Source organism: Lipophrys pholis, assembly GCF_963383615.2.
Source record: "Lipophrys pholis genome assembly, contig: SCAFFOLD_25, whole genome shotgun sequence".
NCBI lineage: Eukaryota > Metazoa > Chordata > Actinopteri > Blenniiformes > Blenniidae > Lipophrys > Lipophrys pholis.
In genome coordinates, this window is record NW_028292149.1 from 2,197,501 (window position 1) to 2,215,281 (window position 17,781).

Consider the following 17,781-nt stretch of genomic DNA (forward strand, 5'->3'; position numbering starts at 1 on the left):
TAACGTTTGAAAATCTTACTTTAAAAGGCAAATTGCAGACTTCCTGTCAGATTTAGGTTCAGGGGTTCCAGCATGTGATTTGTTGGGCTCAATGAGACGGACAATTGAGTTTTGGTTTGATCTGTCTACGACATTCCTATGGGCCGTTTAAGTGTTTTTGGTGGCCGTTGTAGTGTTTGTAGGTGGCGCTAGAGAGCACATTTTGGTTCTCTGGGGGTTTATTTTTACATTTTCATTTAATATCACCCAGTGTTAATGAGTGTGCCAAATGTGGTGAGTCCCTGAGCATGTTTAGGGGGTCAAATGTATTCTCCTTCAGAGGTTGAGGGCCGTTTTTGATAGAAAATCTTACTTTGAAAGGCAAACTTCGGACTTCCTGTCAGATTTAAGTCAGGGGTAGCAGTACGTGATTTTTAGGTCTCGATGAGACGAACAATTGAGTTTTGGTTTGATCTCTCTATGACATTCCTATGGGCTGTGGTCACCGTTTTGGTTTTTCTAGGTGGCGCTAGAGAGACATTTTGGCTCTCTGGGGGTTAATGATCGTGCCAAATTTGGTGAGTTTTTGAGCATGTTTAGGAGGGTTTTATACAGGTTTTATTTTTTTTTTTGCAAAAAACTAATAATAAGAAACATTCCAAATACAACAGGGTCTTGGCCTCCAGGTCCAGGCCTCATTTGGAGGTCCTGGCCTCCTTTGGAGGTCCTGGTCTTTCTGCTCGGTCCCTCATAATGGTCACATCAGCTCAAACATCTGCAATTAAAAAATCTTTTACTGCCAGAGTGCAGAATACCTGCAGATGTTCCAGCCCTTGGTTTGGCATGTTGCTCTGATTTTGGCCCTCGAGGAAAACTAATTGAGGAGCCCCGGTGTTAAGGATTAAAACAAGGTGCAGCAATTTAAAGCGTATTTAAAAGATGTTAAAAAGTCAATAGGACTAAATTACAGCTCAGGGTTAAAACAATAAATGAAATAAGTTCAAAGTGATTAAAACTACCCTATAGATATATTTTATTGTACTGTGTCTCAAATAGAGTTTAAAAGGCTCAAACAGAGTTGTACTTTTCAGTTGAAAGCAGTAGTGTGTTACTCTAAAAGGCCAGCAGAGGGCGCATGGCGATTGAAGGAGCCTAAAAGCTGCACAGAGGCAGCAGCATATTAAATCCTGCAGCCGAGCCAAACCCCAGCTCAAGTGGTCTGCCTCTTTGTTTCCTATTACAGGATGGAATCACACCCCTACATGACACACACTGGGTCAGGGGGGGCAACAATGGCAGAGTGAGGGAGAGTTTGGAGCTCCAGCTGGGAGATCAGTGACTCTTCATCCAGGAGAGATCAGCCTGCTTTGAAAGCTGAAGCTCAACATGGAGCGTGTCAGAGGTTGACGGAGAATTCTCCACTGCAGCACCTTGCTTCTTCTACCAAGCTTTGAAATGTGGAGCTCCACACGGCTCTGCCACAGTCACAGGACTAAAGCCCAGAGAAGAAGTCTCAGTTTCTCATGGAGATCCTCAGTGTGGATCATCTCATATCAGCCTGATGTCTGACCTTTAGTGTCAACACAACTTTCACTGCACACAAACTCAAACATGGAGTCTGACCTCAGAGTCTCCAGACTACAGAGTGGACTCTCCAGAAGACCACACAGCTGCTCAACTCCTGAATCCTGCAGCTGGTTCCCACTCAGGTCCAGATGTTTCAGATGTTTCAGGAGGGAGGGGTTGGACTTCAGAGCTGAGGCCACAGAAGAACAGCTGATCTCTGACAACCTGCAGCCCCTCAACCTGAATAAAGAGAGAAAGAAGTGAGATTAGAGGACAAAGTTTGATGTTGAAGTCATTGAGACTGAAGAAGGTTCAGACTGGAAGACAAGACCAAGACAGTGGTTCATGAAGCTTCATCTGGCCATCACTAGAATAAACTATTCTATTCTATTTTGTCCCGTCGCTGTGCTTCACTCCACTGATTTGACTGGTTGCTTCATAAGAAGTACTGGTCACTGTGAGGCTCTTGCCTCTGCTCTCTCATCCTCCTCTCTTTCCTTGGTGGATCCTCAGCCTCCTAAGTGATGATATTTTCATCCAGCCACAGGAGCACACCTGAAGTGAGTGTCCTGCTGCTGCTGTGCTTGTCTCATGTGTGGTGTTCTTGCTCGTAGTCGTGTCGGTGTCAGAGTCTGAGGCAGAACTCTGTGACATGGAGCATCACAAACACAGTGAGTGGAGGAAGTAAAGCTGCTGCTCTCCACCTGAACTTACACTGGAAACTTTACTTTGTAGTTTTACTTCCTGATTAATAGAGGAGAAAATATCAAGAGGCTGCAGTGTTCTACTGAGATGTTTAGCTGATGTTCTAGAGATGTGAGCAGGAGAACAGAGAGTGGTGGATATTAATGATCAATAAAGTCAGAACCTGAGAGCTTCCAGTTTACAGTGAGGACTCTCCAGTCCAGCCGAGAGCAGCTTCACTCCTGAATCCTGCAGCTTGTTGTCACTCAGGTCCAGATGTGTCAGACTGGAGGACTGAGAGCTGAGGACTGAGGACAGAGCTCCACAGCTTCTCTCTGACAGACCACATCTGCTCAACCTGAAGAAGAAGCAACAATGAAAACCAGTTCAATGTTTGTCATGGACTCAGTTCTACATATTTGTTCATGAACCACGTACACAGCTTTGTTGGAGGCTTTGACCACTGGCAGCAGCTTCAGAAGAGCCTCCTCTGAAGCAGAGTATTTCTTCAGGTCAAACTCCTTCAGATCTTCTTCTGATGACAGTAAGATGAAGACCAGAGCTGACCACTGAGCAGGAGACAGTCTATCAGTGGAGAGACGTCCTGATCTCAGGGACTGTTGGATCTCCTCCACCAGAGAACCATCGTTCAGTTCATTCAGACAGTGGAACAGATTGATGCTTCTCTCTGCAGACAGATTCTCACTCAGCTTCTCCTTGATGTACTGGACCGTTTTCTGATTGGTCTGTGAGCTACTTCCTGTCTGTGTCAGCAGACCTCGGAGGAGACTCTGGTTGGTCTGCAGTGAAAGACCCAGGAGGAAGCGGAGGAACAAGTCCAGGTGTCCATTTGGACTCTTCAAGGCCTCGTCCACCGCTCTCTGATGGAGATGGTGGAGATCAACTTTCTTCTTCAACACTTTTGACTTCCAGGACATTTGTTGTTGTTCATCCAGGAGGTTGATTCCAGAGCTGATGAAGGTCTGATGGACATGAAGGGCAGACAGAAACTCCTGAAGGCTCAGATGGATGAAGCAGAAGACCTTGTCCTGGTACAGACCTTGCTCCTCTTTAAAGACCTGTGTGAACATTCCTGAGTACAGTGAGGCTGCTCTGAGATCCAGGCCACACTCTGTCAGGTCGGAGTCATAGAAGATCAGATTTCCTTTCTGCAGCTCATCAAAAGCCAATTTTCCCAGAGACTCCACCATCTCCCTGCTCTCTGGACTCCAGTGTGGATCTGTGGCAGCTCCTCCATCATACTTGACCTTCTTGACTTTGGCCTGGACCACCAGGTGGTGGATGTACATCTGAGTCATGGTCTTGGGCAGCTCTCCTCCCTCTCTGCTCTTCAACACCTCCTCCAGAACTGTAGCAGTGATCCAGCAGAAGACTGGGATGTGGCACATGATGTGGAGGCTTCGTGAGGTCTTGATGTGGGAGATGATCCTGCTGGCCTGCTGCTCCTCTCTGAACCTCCTCCTGAAGTACTCCTCCTTCTGTGGGTCAGTGAACCCTCGGACCTCCGTCACCATGCCGACACAGTCAGGAGGGATGTGATTGGCTGCTGCAGGTCGTGTGGTGATCCAGAGGCGAGCAGAGGGAAGCAGGTTCCCCCTGATGAGGTTTGTCAGCAGCACATCCACTGAGGTGGACTCTGTAACATCAGTCAGGATCTCAGGGTGCTGGAAGTCCAGAGGGAGTCGACACTCATCCAGACCGTCAAAGATGAAGACCACCTGGAGGTCTTCAAAGCTGCAGAGTCCTGCTTCTTTGGTTGGAGTGAAGAAGTGATGAACAAGTCCCACCAAGCTGAACTTCTTCTCCTTCAGCACATTCAGCTCTCTGAAGGTGAATGGAAATGTGAAGTGGACGTCCTGGTTGCTTTGGTCTTCAGCCCAGTCCAGAGTGAACTTCTGTGTCAGGACTGTTTTCCCAATGCCAGCCACTCCCTTTGTCAGCACTGTTCTGATTGGTGGAGATCTTCCAGGTGAGGCTTTAAAGAGGTCTCCTGGTCTGATGCTGCTTTCTGCTCTGGCTGCTCTCCTGGATGCTGTTTCAATCTGTCTGACCTCATGTTCCTCATTGACCTCTGCAGTCCCTCCCTCTGTGATGTGGAGCTCTGTGTAGATCTGCTTCAGGAGGGTGGACTCTCCTGCTTTAGAGAGCCCCTCAAACACAACCTGGAACCTCTCCTTCAGGGCACATTTCACCTTCTGTTGGCAGACTCCAGGAGAAGTTCCTGAAAAGAAGAAAGCAGGAATGAGTTGAGTGTGTTTGACATTGAATGTGAAGATGACAGTGTGTTAGTGGAGATGTTTCTCCTCCATCAGCTCCATCCAGCTCCTCAGTGGAGACCAAACAGCCTCTGATCTGATGCAGATGTTTGCATCACATGAGCAGCAGAGTTCAGCAACTCTCTTGGTGTCTCCTCTTCTCTGCTGCTTGTTTTGGACTTTCTGCCTGTTTCACACTTTCTGTGTCTGACCTGGAAATGACCTGTGTTCTCTGGAAGGACTCTGTTTCTGACTGCTTTCTGCTCCAGCTGAGAACATTTCAGCTTCATCTCCATCCTGTGAAATGAGATCAAATCCTCTTACTGCTCCACAGACGCTCAGCCAGCTCCTCCTGCTTCATCCTCCTCAGGAAGTCCAGGGTGATCCTCAGAAATGACTCTCTGCTGCTCCTCTGCTCTTCATCCTCATCCTCCCTCTCACTCTCTGAGCATGCTGGGTAATCTGGACTCAGGAGCTTCTTCATCTTCTTCAGCTCCTTCTTCATGAAAGTCACCATGTTGTCCTCCAGCAGCTGGAACAGAGAAACATCTGGAGTTGACTTTGAGCTGAAACTGAAGCCAGATTGAGATGTGAGTGTAAATCCAGTGCAGAGAGCAGGATGGACAACATGTGAAGCCAAATCACACTTCATGTGGGATCTCCAGCAGAAGCAGCTTCAAGCATCAGTGAAGACTGGAAGCTGGATGAAGGTTGGACTGTTTCACTTTGGACCTGAATGGATCTAATAAGCTGAGTGTCTGTTTCATGTTTCAGCTGGAAGTCACAGCAGCTTCTTCTGTCTCATGATGTGACAGTAAAGTGTTGAATGGAGACGTGTTCTCACCATAAATGTGGAGTCCAGATGTCTTTGATGCTGAGGGGCGGAGCCACCACGGAGAAGCTGGGAGCTCTGCTGGCTCACGCTGCAGAAACATGTTGACTTTGTTAAAGCTGCTGTGTGGTGTGATGAGGAATCCTGAGACAAACACTGATTCTCACCCCTCATCACCACTTCCTGCTCCACATTTAAAGGATAAGGGTTCCCCCCTAGAGCAGTCACTCTTCATGGACACACAGCTGGATGGAAACCCAGAGTCAGAGCTAAAAACAAACACAACATCAGGAACAGACTGACTGGAACAATGGAAGATACATGGAAGAACTGAGACTTTGATTCTCTAAGTCAGACTTTGTGAAAATACTGTGAGGATATTTAATAGTTATAAACTGTAGTTCCACATTTAAAGTCACTCTACCAGAAAAACAATCTTCAAAATGTACTTCCCATAAAACATCTCCCTTCTGCAGAGAGAATAAACCAAAACACCAAAACAAGACCATCAACACTCATTTGGACTCATTTCCAACCTGCAGTTTCCCAAATCGATCCACCAAAGTTGATGTTTACAAACAAAACATCAAACTGTGTTGATGTTTCCTAACTGACATCATCTTGGGAAATCTGCCACAAGGGTTTCTGGGATATCAAAGATGGCGTCGCTGAAGCTGAAGCAAAATGATCAACATTGTACCGATTCAGCCCAAAATAAAAGACTGGACTTTCTCAGATAAAGAGGATTAGAACCTCCAGAATATTCTTAAATGTTGTGAAACTGATCATTAATCAGCAAGAGGTCAACACACTGGTATGTTCCTTTAAATTTAAATGCTGGAATTATGTGTTTGTGTGAGTGTCATGACCAATTCCATTCAGAAAGGTATTAATGTATCAGAGATCAACATCAACAACTGAAACTGGATCCTACATTTTTCATGTTTCCCAAATGGATTCTGGTCGAATAACTTTAAAGTTGAAAGTTAAAAGAAGTTCTCCTCATATGATTCAGGTCCATTAAAGTTCCTAGTTTTTCCACCATCATCAACAGCTCCTCTGGTTCCCCTCCAGAAACTCCATCTGGACTAAAACTCAGTTCCCTAAAATACTGGAAGTGAATCTTAGAGTGAGCACAACTTCTCTCACTCTGGTTTGGAGGAAATAAAAGAAAAGAAAGAGTTTCTTACTTTGTGTCTGAAGGTCCAGGTTCAGCACTGAAGTCTGGTGGAATATCATTGGACCAGTCACTCTTCATAGACAAGCTGCTGGATACTGAAGACCCTGCTGTGTGTCTGAGCTTCTCACCTCTACACACACACACACACACACACACACACACACACACACACACACACACACACACACACACACACACACACACACACACACACACACACACACACACACACACACACACACACACACACACACACAGTCAGAATGTTGTATTAGATCAACAGATCACACTTGGTTCTTATCATTTCATTTCCTGTTTTCAACAAAAGAACTTTAATGTTATTTTCTTCTGGAAAAGTTTTCAGGACTTGATCAGTAAAAATATGTTTGATGAAAGAACTTCAATAACCTTCATGTCATTTCCAATCTGCCATTTGTTTCAAAGTTCCTGGAAAAGTACTAGCATCTCATCTTGACTCTGACTTTTCCAACAATAATCTGTATTCTGAATTTCACCTCTTACAGATTAAACTTGGATTAGAAAGGCCCACGAAGCAACAGCAAGTGAGCGGCTCTGCGGTGAAGCCTGGAAGAGCATTAAAATAGAGGAAACCCAGCGAGGGCCTGCTGACGTCATGAGTTCACAACTTCAGCCAGTCATTGCCTGCAAAGGCTTTTCAACATGTGTGAGAGATGAAGGATTGATTCTCTCTTATTTCATTGGTTCAGTGACTTTTGAGCCTCTGACATGAAGGGATTGTGTTCAAATCCTTTAGTTCCTCACATTGTTCTGGGATGTTTTAGTTGAAGCCACTGAATTAAAGCTGAAGTCTGGAGGGTTTCATTTCTATTTACTGTGGTAATATACAGAACAAAATGAGACAAACTTTGTCTCTGGACAAATCTTTGTGGACCAAACTGTAAGTTAGTGATGTGGGACGTTTGGACTTCAGTGTCATGTGGAGACGTCCACTTCCTTTAAACTCCCTGTTGGAAAGGTGACACTGCTCTGACCTTGGATCAGGTTAAGAGGAGTTAGAAACTCTGACCTGAAAGACAACACATGATCTTCTAGTCTTTGTCCTTTCTACTGCTTGTCCTTGTGTCTTTCATGATCACATTGGGACTGATCATGGGGACGGTGGAATGTCTCTGCACCTCATGTCCTTTACTGCAGCTCTTTTTCTGCTGCCTGTTGAAATCACTTCAGCTCACTTTGGATGACTTGAAATCACTGAGCCTTGAGACGTGTCAATACAGCAGAGCCACTTTTACTACATTTCATCTTTCTATGGAGTTTACATTTAGTGTCCATTCTTCTGTTTGCTGTTTGACTGAATGCAGGAGGGGGGGATGTCTCTTACCTGTCCACACACTCTGGTGGGTCTTCTTCATCCACGTCCCACATGTTGAGTCAGACAGAGAGAAACACACCAACCTGCTCAACACACACACACACACACACACACACACACACACACACACACACACACACACACACACACACACACACACACACACACACACACACACACACACACACACACACACACACAGAGGAAATCATGTGTGTGGTTCAGCAGGAAACAGAAACACAGTAAAGAAAACATTCAGTTTGACTCATGACATTTCTAAACAAAACTGAACAAATGTAAACCTGAAAGAAAAGAACGATGCAGATCAAAGCAGTTGGACTATAAAGGAACCATCATCAAAGAAAACATCACAAAGCAAAAGGATCAGACTGAACATCTTCCAGGATATTCTGACTCTACATCCATTATATAGAGTCACCATTTTGCTCCACCTGCACCCTGACACCATGTTGCTCCACCAACATCCTGACACCATGTTGCTCCACCTCCATCCTGACACCATGTTGCTCAACCTACTAACATCTTGTAACCATGCTGCTCCACCCACTAACATCCTGACACCATGTTGCTCCACCTACACCCTGAAACCATGTTGCTCCACCTGCATCCTTAAACCATATTGCTCCACCTCCATCCTGACACTATGTTGCTCCACCGGCATCCTGACACCATGTAGATCCACCTAAATCCTGACACCATGTTGCTCCACCTACATCTTGATACCATGTTGCTCCACCTGCATCATGACATCATGTTGCTCCACCTCCATCCTGCAACCATGTAGACCCACCTACATCCTGACACCATGTTGCTCCACCTACCAACATCCTGACGCCATGTTGCTCCACCTACATCCTGACACCAGGTAGCTTCACCCACATCCTGACACCATGTTGCTCCACCTACATCCTGACACCATGTTACTCCACCTTCCAACATCCTGACACCATGTTGCTCCACCTACTAACATCTTGACACCATGTTACTCCACCTCCATCCTGACACCATGTTGCTCCACCTACCAACATCCTGAAACCATGTTGCTCCACCTAGGTCCTGACACCATTTTGCTACATCTGCTAACATCCTGACACCATGTTGCTCCACCTACACCCTGACTTCATGTTGCTTCGTCTATCAACATCTTGACACCCTGTTGCTCCACCTACACCCTGACACCATGTTGCTCCACCTACCAACATCCTGACACCATGTTGCTCCACCTGCATTCTGACACCATGTTGCTCCACCTACCAACATCTTAACACGTGTCTCCACCTATATCCTGACAGATTTTGCCCCACTTACCAACATCCTGACACCATCTTGCTCCACCTACATCCTGTCAACATTTTGCTCCACCTACCAACATTTTGACACCAAATTGCTCCACCTACGAACATCTTGACATCATATTGCTTCACCTACCAAGATCCTGACACCTTGTTGCTCCACCTACCGTGGACACACACACACACACACACCCACACCCACACCCACACACACACACACACACACACACACACACACACACACACACACACACACACACCCTTTACTTTACAGGACAAACCCATATCTGGAGGACATTTTGTGTCTTATTGTTTTATTACAGTTTTTACTGTTTCAGATTGTCTTGTGTTGACCAGACTTATCTTTTATCTCATCTTGCTCTATGACCTTTACATGTCGGTTCCTCATAATGTTCACATGTCTCCTTCTGTGATTGGCTGAAATATGCTTCCTAGACACATTATTGATTCATGTTGATGACCGATTGTGGATTGTGTGTATAAATGTTCACTGGAGATATACATATGAGTTGCCCCTTGAGACACACACACACACACACACACACACACACACACACACACACACACACACACACACACACACACACACACACACACACACACACACACACACACAGACTAGAAGAACACGTCCCCATAACGTGTGCTGGACACACACACACACACACACACACACACACACACACACACACACACACACACACACACACACACACACACACACACACACACACACACACACACACACACAGACTAGAAGAAGACGTCCCCATAACGTGTGCTGGACACACACACAGACACAGACACACACACACACACACAGACTAGAAGAAGACATCCCCATAACGTATGCTGGACAGACACACACACACACACTAGAAGAAGATGTCCCCATAACGTGTGCTGGACACACACACACACACACACACACACACACACACACACACACACACACACACACACACACACACACACACACACACAGACTAGAAGAACACGTCCCCATAACGTGTGCTGGACACACACACACACACACTCACACACACACACACACACACACACAGACTAGAAGAAGACGTCCCCATAACGTGTGCTGGACACACACACACACACACACACACACACACACACACACACACACACACACACACACACACACACACAGACTAGAAGAAGACGTCCCCATAACGTGTGCTGGACAGACACACAGACACACAGCGAGCAGCCACAGTGAAATCAGACAGACAGCGTGATGAAAGCTTTGTTAGGAGCTGACGGAGATTCTCACCTGCTGAACTCTTCACTTCTTCTCACAGACACTTGGAGAGAAGAAGCTGCTCTTCGTCCCTTGTCTTCCTTCTGTCACTGAGTATGCCGTCACACCCTCATAGCTCACAGTGTCAAAGTCCATGTTGTTCAGCTCGGACACGCCCTCATGACGTCACCGTCCATCTGAACTGAGACAAGCTGATCTGGAGAGCAGCCTCCAGAGACAAGTCAATGATTGATGAGACGTCCTGGATTGGCCGTCAGCAGCTTCATTTAGGGCCGTGATGAGAGCAGTGGATCCTCCAACAAGGGGAATTACAGGGAGTTTACAGAAACAGGAGCTAAATAGGACTCTGTCCCGCCACACAGCTCCAGTCCTCAGCTGGCTTTTCTGCTTCGTCCCATTCAGTCCAAACACTTGATCTCTTCTGTCCAGCTCTCTGTCATTGTCCACTCTGTGGACGCTGCAGGAAACATCCAGGAGGGCTTGATTGGATTAGGATGTTTCAGTTTTTCACGTCTTCAATGAGAATATTATTACTTCATTCCATCAGTCCTCAGAGGAGCAGAGGACGTCCACACAATGACACCACTCTGAACCGTCTTGAGCTCATCTGGACATCTTCTGCCAGTCTGACCCTGTTTGAACCACTTCCTGTTCCGCTGATGGTTTCCAGCTCAGTTTGAGGCTCATCTTCTCTTGGCCAAGAAAGAAGAAAACATGTTGAATAAATCTATCAAACCAAACCATTGATACCAAGACAAGTGAAGATGTCTGAAAAGGAGCAGGAGGAAGCAGAAGCTGATTAAATCTTCTCCAGTCAATCTGTTTGTTTGTTGTTTCTTTATCCAGTCACACCCTCCTCTCCTCAGGAGCCCACAGTCAATGAAAGACAGTACAGGAGTGTGTGAGCCACGATGGAGACAACCAAACAATCCACAGAAGATCTGGACCACACTAAAAAGTCCCTGGACTTCCTGTCAGAGGAGGTTTCTGCTGTCAGGACCACAGAGGGTACTCCGTCTGATTGGGTGGAGTGACAGGTGGTCCAGGGGAATAGAGGTGGAGCAGAACACCCTGGAGGTCCGTCACCTGCTGCCCAGGAGGAGCAACAACCACAAAGCAGCCATCATCATGACGTTTGTCAAGACAAAACATCAAACTGAGCTCCTGAAACAAAGGAGGAAACTGAAAGGAGGGGACGTCTACATCAATGGACATTTGACCAAAAGGAAGGCGGACATCAGCAGGAAAGCCCGCTTCCTGAAGAAACAGGGGAGGATCCAGGCAACGTGGACCTCAGATCTTCATCAAGCTGAACGGGACACCGGAGGAGGAGAAGGTCCTGGTGATCCCAGACATGGAGGACCTGGAGAGATTTAGCTGAGTTCTGGACAAAAGGTCAAACTACATGGACTCACCACATTCTGAAGACACTCAATATGAGGACGAACTCATCATCAGCTGCTGACTGATCATCAGCTACAATGACCGTCAACTCCAATCATCTAGAAGTGAAATCATTTCATTCCACTGAACACAAACATCAGGACATGGAGGACGATGTTGACGGACAATACCTTCTACTAGGACATCACTGACAACTGCTGCTCCGACTCTGAAGATCAGTTCAAACAGACAATAAACTTTCTGTGATACATTTCAACAGCAGGAGCTTTGGAGTCAAACTTTAGTCCAACCAAACAGTATGGAGGACATTTCAAACAACCTTCAGTGTTTTTACCGTCTCTGAAACGTGGATCTGCACTGAGAAGGAAGCTGATTGGACCTGATGGACACGAGTTCAGCTACTTGAACAGAGAGAGGAGGACTGGTGGAGGAGGAGCTGTATATGTGGAGGTATTATTGGTGGAAAAGGTTTGTGTACTTGTAAAAGTGAATTTGTAGTTGTGTACCGTGAGTTGTGTACCTGTAGAATTGTTGTGTGTACCTGAAGAATTGTTGTGTGTACCTGTGGAATTGTTTTGTGTACCTGAAGTTTTGTGTACCTGTAGAATTGTTGTGTGTACCTGTAGAATTGTTTTGTGTACCTGTAGAATTGTTTTGTGTACCTGTAGAATTGTTGTGTGTACCTGTAGAATTGTTTTGTGTACCTGTAGATTTGTTGTGTGTACATGTAGAATTGTTTTGTGTACCTGAAGTTTTGTGTACCTGTAGAATTGTTGTGTGTACCTGTAGAATTGTTTTGTGTACCTGTAGATTTGTTGTGTGTACCTGTAGAATTGTTGTGTACCTGTAGAATTCTTTTCTCTCCATAAATACAACACCACACTGACAAAGTCACAACTTCTTCATTACAGGAGCACAAATCCTGTTTTACAAGTCACGGATTAAAAAAAACTGTCTTGCTGATATTCTTCCTCCGATTGTTGCAGTACATCTGGTGAAAAACATATTTGTGCTCCTGTATCGAGGTGAAGTTCTTCCACACGAGTCACAGATTGTTTTCTTCATCTACTAATCACACATGGCGGCTCTCAGCTGAGATATGTGGTGAAAAAGACCTGTGTGTTCGGTCAGTGGAGAAAAGGGGCGGTGCTTATCTGAGATTGACGGACTTCACAGCCAACCAGGAGAGAGGGTTTTGTCCCACAGCCAATCAGATTGGCTGTGGAACAAATGTCAGAATAAGAGAAAGAGAATGTACTTGTAAAGTGCATCTATAGAACAGCCGGTTCTAACCTAGAACTCTTCAGGGATTGGCTTGAAGAAAGGTTTACAGCTTCAACTCAGAAGGTTTTGATTTTAACATCCATCTGCTGAAGCCAAATCATCACAAACCAACAAAAGAGTTTCTAGATACGATGTACAGTCTGAGCCTTTACCCTAAAATCACCAGAGCAGTAGAGTCCCGTCTCATAGAGCCACATTAATAGATCACTTATTCACAAACCTGATAGACAATAAAACTATAAGTGGATTATTGATTAACAATATCAACAATCATTTCCTGGTTCGTCTACAGAACTGAGAGTCTGTATGAAGTGAAGACAACACTGATAAAGCATAAGAATCGTTTTTATATACCTTCAAACTGTTTTATGATAAAAACTGTCCAATAAAGAAATACACTGAAATAAATAAGTATTAAGACACACCATGGATCACAAAGGAGTATAAAATACCTGTAAAAAAAAGAACACACTTTAAGTAGAATTCATTAAATATAGAACTGAAACAGCAGAGAATAAATACTAAAAATATAATGAACTATTTCATGGATATCTAAACCAGAATACTATAGATACTATTAGATAAGAATACAAACAAGATGAAAAGCATTTGGAATATATTAAATAATGTCATTAGAAACAGATCAAAACAAAGTAGCAATCCACACTTTTTTACTAATAATGAAAAGAACATTGATGATATGAATGATCATTAGCAATCCTGTTTCTGAAGCTTCCTGCCCTGATCACAACACCCCTTAATACAACTACATGGAGCGGCAATATGTTGCTGGCAGGAAGCTGTGGTCTGTCAGGAGGACATTGTTTAGAGACACAGGACATTTCAGGAGCACCAGGAGACACAAACACACCACTGATATGCTTCCTGCCATGAATGTGGACATGAAGCTTGGAGAAGCTGAGGATTGAAACAAGGAGCTCAAACATACTAAGCCTCCTCCACCACTGAGCTCCACCCTCTCTGGTTCCTCTCTTTTTCTGGATTGTTTTCCCAACTGAATCAGCTCCTGAAAGACAATGAGTCCAGGTCCTGAGAAGCAGATCTTCCTGTCCCACAGTGAAAGCAGTGATTGTGTCTCTGCTTGCTAAGTGGTGTCCTCATCAGGGACCGTAAGCTGTGTACTGAACATGTGTCCTGATGGGGAGACACAAGACAGACAGGCTCTGACACGTCTCACTCACAACCATGAGACACTTTCCTGTCCCATTCTACAAACTTCAGGTGAAGCCACTCAAAGTAGTGATGGTGTTCTGGTGGTGAGCATAGCTGCTGAGGTGACTCAGGTGGTGATGAGGAGAATGAAAAGAACTTCACTGATGCCGTCTTGCGTGAACATAGAAACTATTTCATATCAAATTGGTGGCATCAGAATCACAGACGATGGAATGAGTCTGTGGGAGCAGCGTGTCAATATGCTTCTCTCCCAGAGCAGAAGTTCTGGCTGATTAGATACCGTTAAGAGATGGTGAACATGTGATTTACCTGGGAGGTGCAAAACAACTGATATGATCAGAACATCAAGATAAAAACAGAACATGGATCTTTGCTCAGAGGCTTTACAAGCCGCACCCATCATACCAGGGTGAATCATTAACCTGGAGCCTGGGCTTCTCAGTGCCAAGCTCCAGGGTGCGGAATAAGTAGATAAGAAAAGAAATTTCATATGGAAAATATACTTCACTGCCTTCCAAGCAGGGGACCTGGGTTTGATTCCCGGCCGTCAGAGAGGAGTGACTTTACAAGCTTGTATGTGTGATCTTTTCCAGTTCATTGAAATGATCCTCTCATGATCATCAAATGTCCAGGTAGAGCAGGGGTGTCCAACCTCGGTCCTCCAGGGTCCCTGTCCTGCAGGTTTAGCTCCTCCCAGTTCCAACACACCTGATATCAATGAGGGGCTCGTTATTGGGCTTTTTAACACCCTTGGTGATGACATCATCATTAGATCCAGGTATGCTGAAGCAGTTGGTCATTGTGGTATCAACGTCTGTTACCAACTGAGATCGGATGTCCCATGTGTTGTTTTGCCCGGAGACGCTTACCAAGCAAACTGAGTCGAGGATGTTTCAGTCGTTCTAATCTCAGGTCAGTGACTCAGAGACTCCTGCAGGTGTATCACGGAACTGCTCCGGGTTCTCCACGACTCACTGGTGCAGGCATTTTTTATTCCAACTCAGAGGAGCATTGAAGCTCAGTTACACATATTATTTTCCCTCCCTTCACCCCCTTCTAGTGTGATCCCTTCTTCCCAGTGCAACCACAACACCATGTTGATTTCAGTGTGATTCAGGGAGTCGCTACAGAGGAGCTGAAGAGCCACATGTTGAACAGCTGTCATAAGAAAGAGCAGTTAAAGGAGCAGCTTCTTCTCTCCACAAGTTTCCTCACACATGGGAAAGTGTCTGTAAGAAGAAGTGAAGAGAGTTCAGGTGAGAATCTGTCAGCTCTTTAGAAGCTTCCACAACGGAGCAAAAGACTTTCTAACTTCTCTTTTTCTCTTTCATTCACACCATCACAAACCTCTGACAGCTGCTTTCTTCTTCTTCACCTGTTGGACAATCATCTCCTTATTTATCTTCCAGACGCTTCATTTTTTCCCTGAAACCTCCATCTGACATTAATCCTATTAATTGTTGTATTTTTCATGTTTCTATATTTTCTTCTCTCATCTTATTTCCTCTTATAATGCATTGTATTATATTTAAGTGAAAATGATGGTAAATTGTATAGAAAGAATGTTTGTTTGTCGCTCTAGTATTAAACTTATTATCTTATTGAAAATACATGACTTTATGTTCCATTGCTTCATTACACATTCAGGATTGCTTGAAGTTGAGCACTTTTGCAATTTGTTTTGTTTTGTTTCAGAAAATGGCTTCAAAGAAGAGCCACAAGGCGATGGATGACCCGGAGTCGCGTTCACGCCTCACAATGTTTGCAGCCACTGGTGCCGGGCCGTCCAGCGCAGGAAGAACCTCTGGCACCACCTTTACAATAAGGTGGTGCCGGGCCATCCAGCGCAGGCAGCAGGCAGAACCTCTGGCACCACCTTTACAATAAGAATACAAAACGCTTCTGACTTAGAAGTGTTGATAGAAATGGCAGCTTGGACTTTATTTCTTTGAGGACGAGGACAGAGAGCAGATGAAGACAACGTTATTAAATGAAGATGGATTCTGTAAGACAGTAGAAAGGTTTTCTCTGGTTGCAGTTAGACAAGTGTCCTCTGTAACAGAGGGGCCAGAGGACCTTACTGGAAGAGCCTCTGTAACAGAGGGGCCAGAGGACCTTACTGGGAGAGCCTCTGTAACAGAGGGGCCAGAGGACCTTACTGGGAGAGCCTCTGTAACAGAGGGGCCAGAGGACCTTACTGGGAGAGCCACGGCGGGGCCTTTGTGGATTTCACACCAGGTAACTACATATACATCTAAAAGCTGCAAATATGATTTAATGTATTTCTAATGTGAAGTGCAATACTCACACTGAAAGTACATGAGCAACCCTCCATGTCTGTCCTTTGTTTTCAGTCGTCCTCCGCACAGCAACATGAGTCCACATCGCCGGGCAGTGGAGTTATTTCCTATTAAATCATCCTAGAAAACAAGAGACTAGTCAGGGACAAATACTAGTGTTTTTACTTCAACTGAGCTTAAGAGAAAACTGTAGTTGTGTACATCATAGTACATGAGCTCCAATGCCAGTGTTAGGAGTTTGTTCAAGGAGACCCCAAAGCAGAGACTGAAGCAAATGAAATGTTCCCACAAAAAGGTAAAGAGGGAAGCAGGTCGGCCAAAACCAGGAAAGCACAAGATGAAGTCAGAGAGGCAGTGAGGAATCCCACCGACCACGACACAGTGGAATGCTCTGGCAGAGCAGTGGAGTGAAGACCAGGCTTTTAAAGGGAGGATGACGAGCTGGGTGGAGTCAGGCGTGCCTCGTCTGCTGCTGGAGATTTGAGTTTTCTGTCTCATTGAACTCATTTCTCAGAGCAGTTGGATGGAATATTGCAGAAAGTATTTAACCTTCTGGAAATGGAGGTCATCTTCAAACAGTACTATCTGGGCCAAATCTAAAAACCTCCAAACTACTCTGCAGGAAACATCAGGGTACAGTCTTCTGTAGTAATACGACTTTAGCTGGGTATTTGCTGTGAAGTATTCTGGAATGACAGGAGTAAAACCCTCCTGTCACTGGATGGCTTGTGTTCTGGTAATGGATGGTTTGTGTTCTGGTAATGGAGTGTTCTGGTAATGGATGGTTTGTGTTCTGGTAATGGAGTGTTCTGGTAATGGATGGTTTGTGTTCTGGTAATGGAGTGTTCTGGTAATGGATGGTTTGTGTTCTGGTAATGGAGTGTTCTGGTAATGGATGGTTTGTGTTCTGGTAATGGAGTGTTCTGGTAATGGATGGTTTGTGTTCTGGTAATGGACCATCAAAGCAGCAGTTCCATTGTTCTGATGAAGAAATGGAACTACTGACCATCAGGTATAAAAACACTGAGCTACACAAAATACTAACACAATGTAGTTTTATACTTTAAGGGTGATTGTGGATCAGTGGTAGAGTCAATCATCCAATAACTGGAGGGTTG

General features: G+C 45.0%; 1 protein-coding gene across 5 annotated transcripts in view; it reads right to left on the minus strand.

The window, feature by feature from the left end:
- Positions 1–10,555, minus strand: part of LOC308128137 (NACHT, LRR and PYD domains-containing protein 3-like) — a 15,948-nt gene extending 5,393 nt beyond the window's left edge. For 4 of the 5 annotated variants that reach the window (XM_080493802.1, XM_080493801.1, XM_080493799.1 and 1 more), the window contains exons 1-9: positions 10,494–10,555; positions 7,881–7,954; positions 6,528–6,647; positions 5,505–5,606; positions 5,350–5,428; positions 4,830–5,037; positions 2,668–4,471; positions 2,414–2,587; positions 1,603–1,785 (exon numbers count right to left, since the gene is read on the minus strand). In XM_080493802.1, coding sequence (XP_080349928.1) covers positions 1,603–1,785; positions 2,414–2,587; positions 2,668–4,471; positions 4,830–5,037; positions 5,350–5,428; positions 5,505–5,606; positions 6,528–6,647; positions 7,881–7,924 — 2,714 coding nt within the window. In that variant the 5' untranslated portion in view covers positions 7,925–7,954; positions 10,494–10,555. The remainder of the gene's footprint in view (positions 1–1,602; positions 1,786–2,413; positions 2,588–2,667; positions 4,472–4,829; positions 5,038–5,349; positions 5,429–5,504; positions 5,607–6,527; positions 6,648–7,880; positions 7,955–10,493) is intronic. The other variant, XM_080493803.1, reaches the window with a different exon arrangement.
- Positions 10,556–17,781: the final 7,226 nt, after the last annotated feature.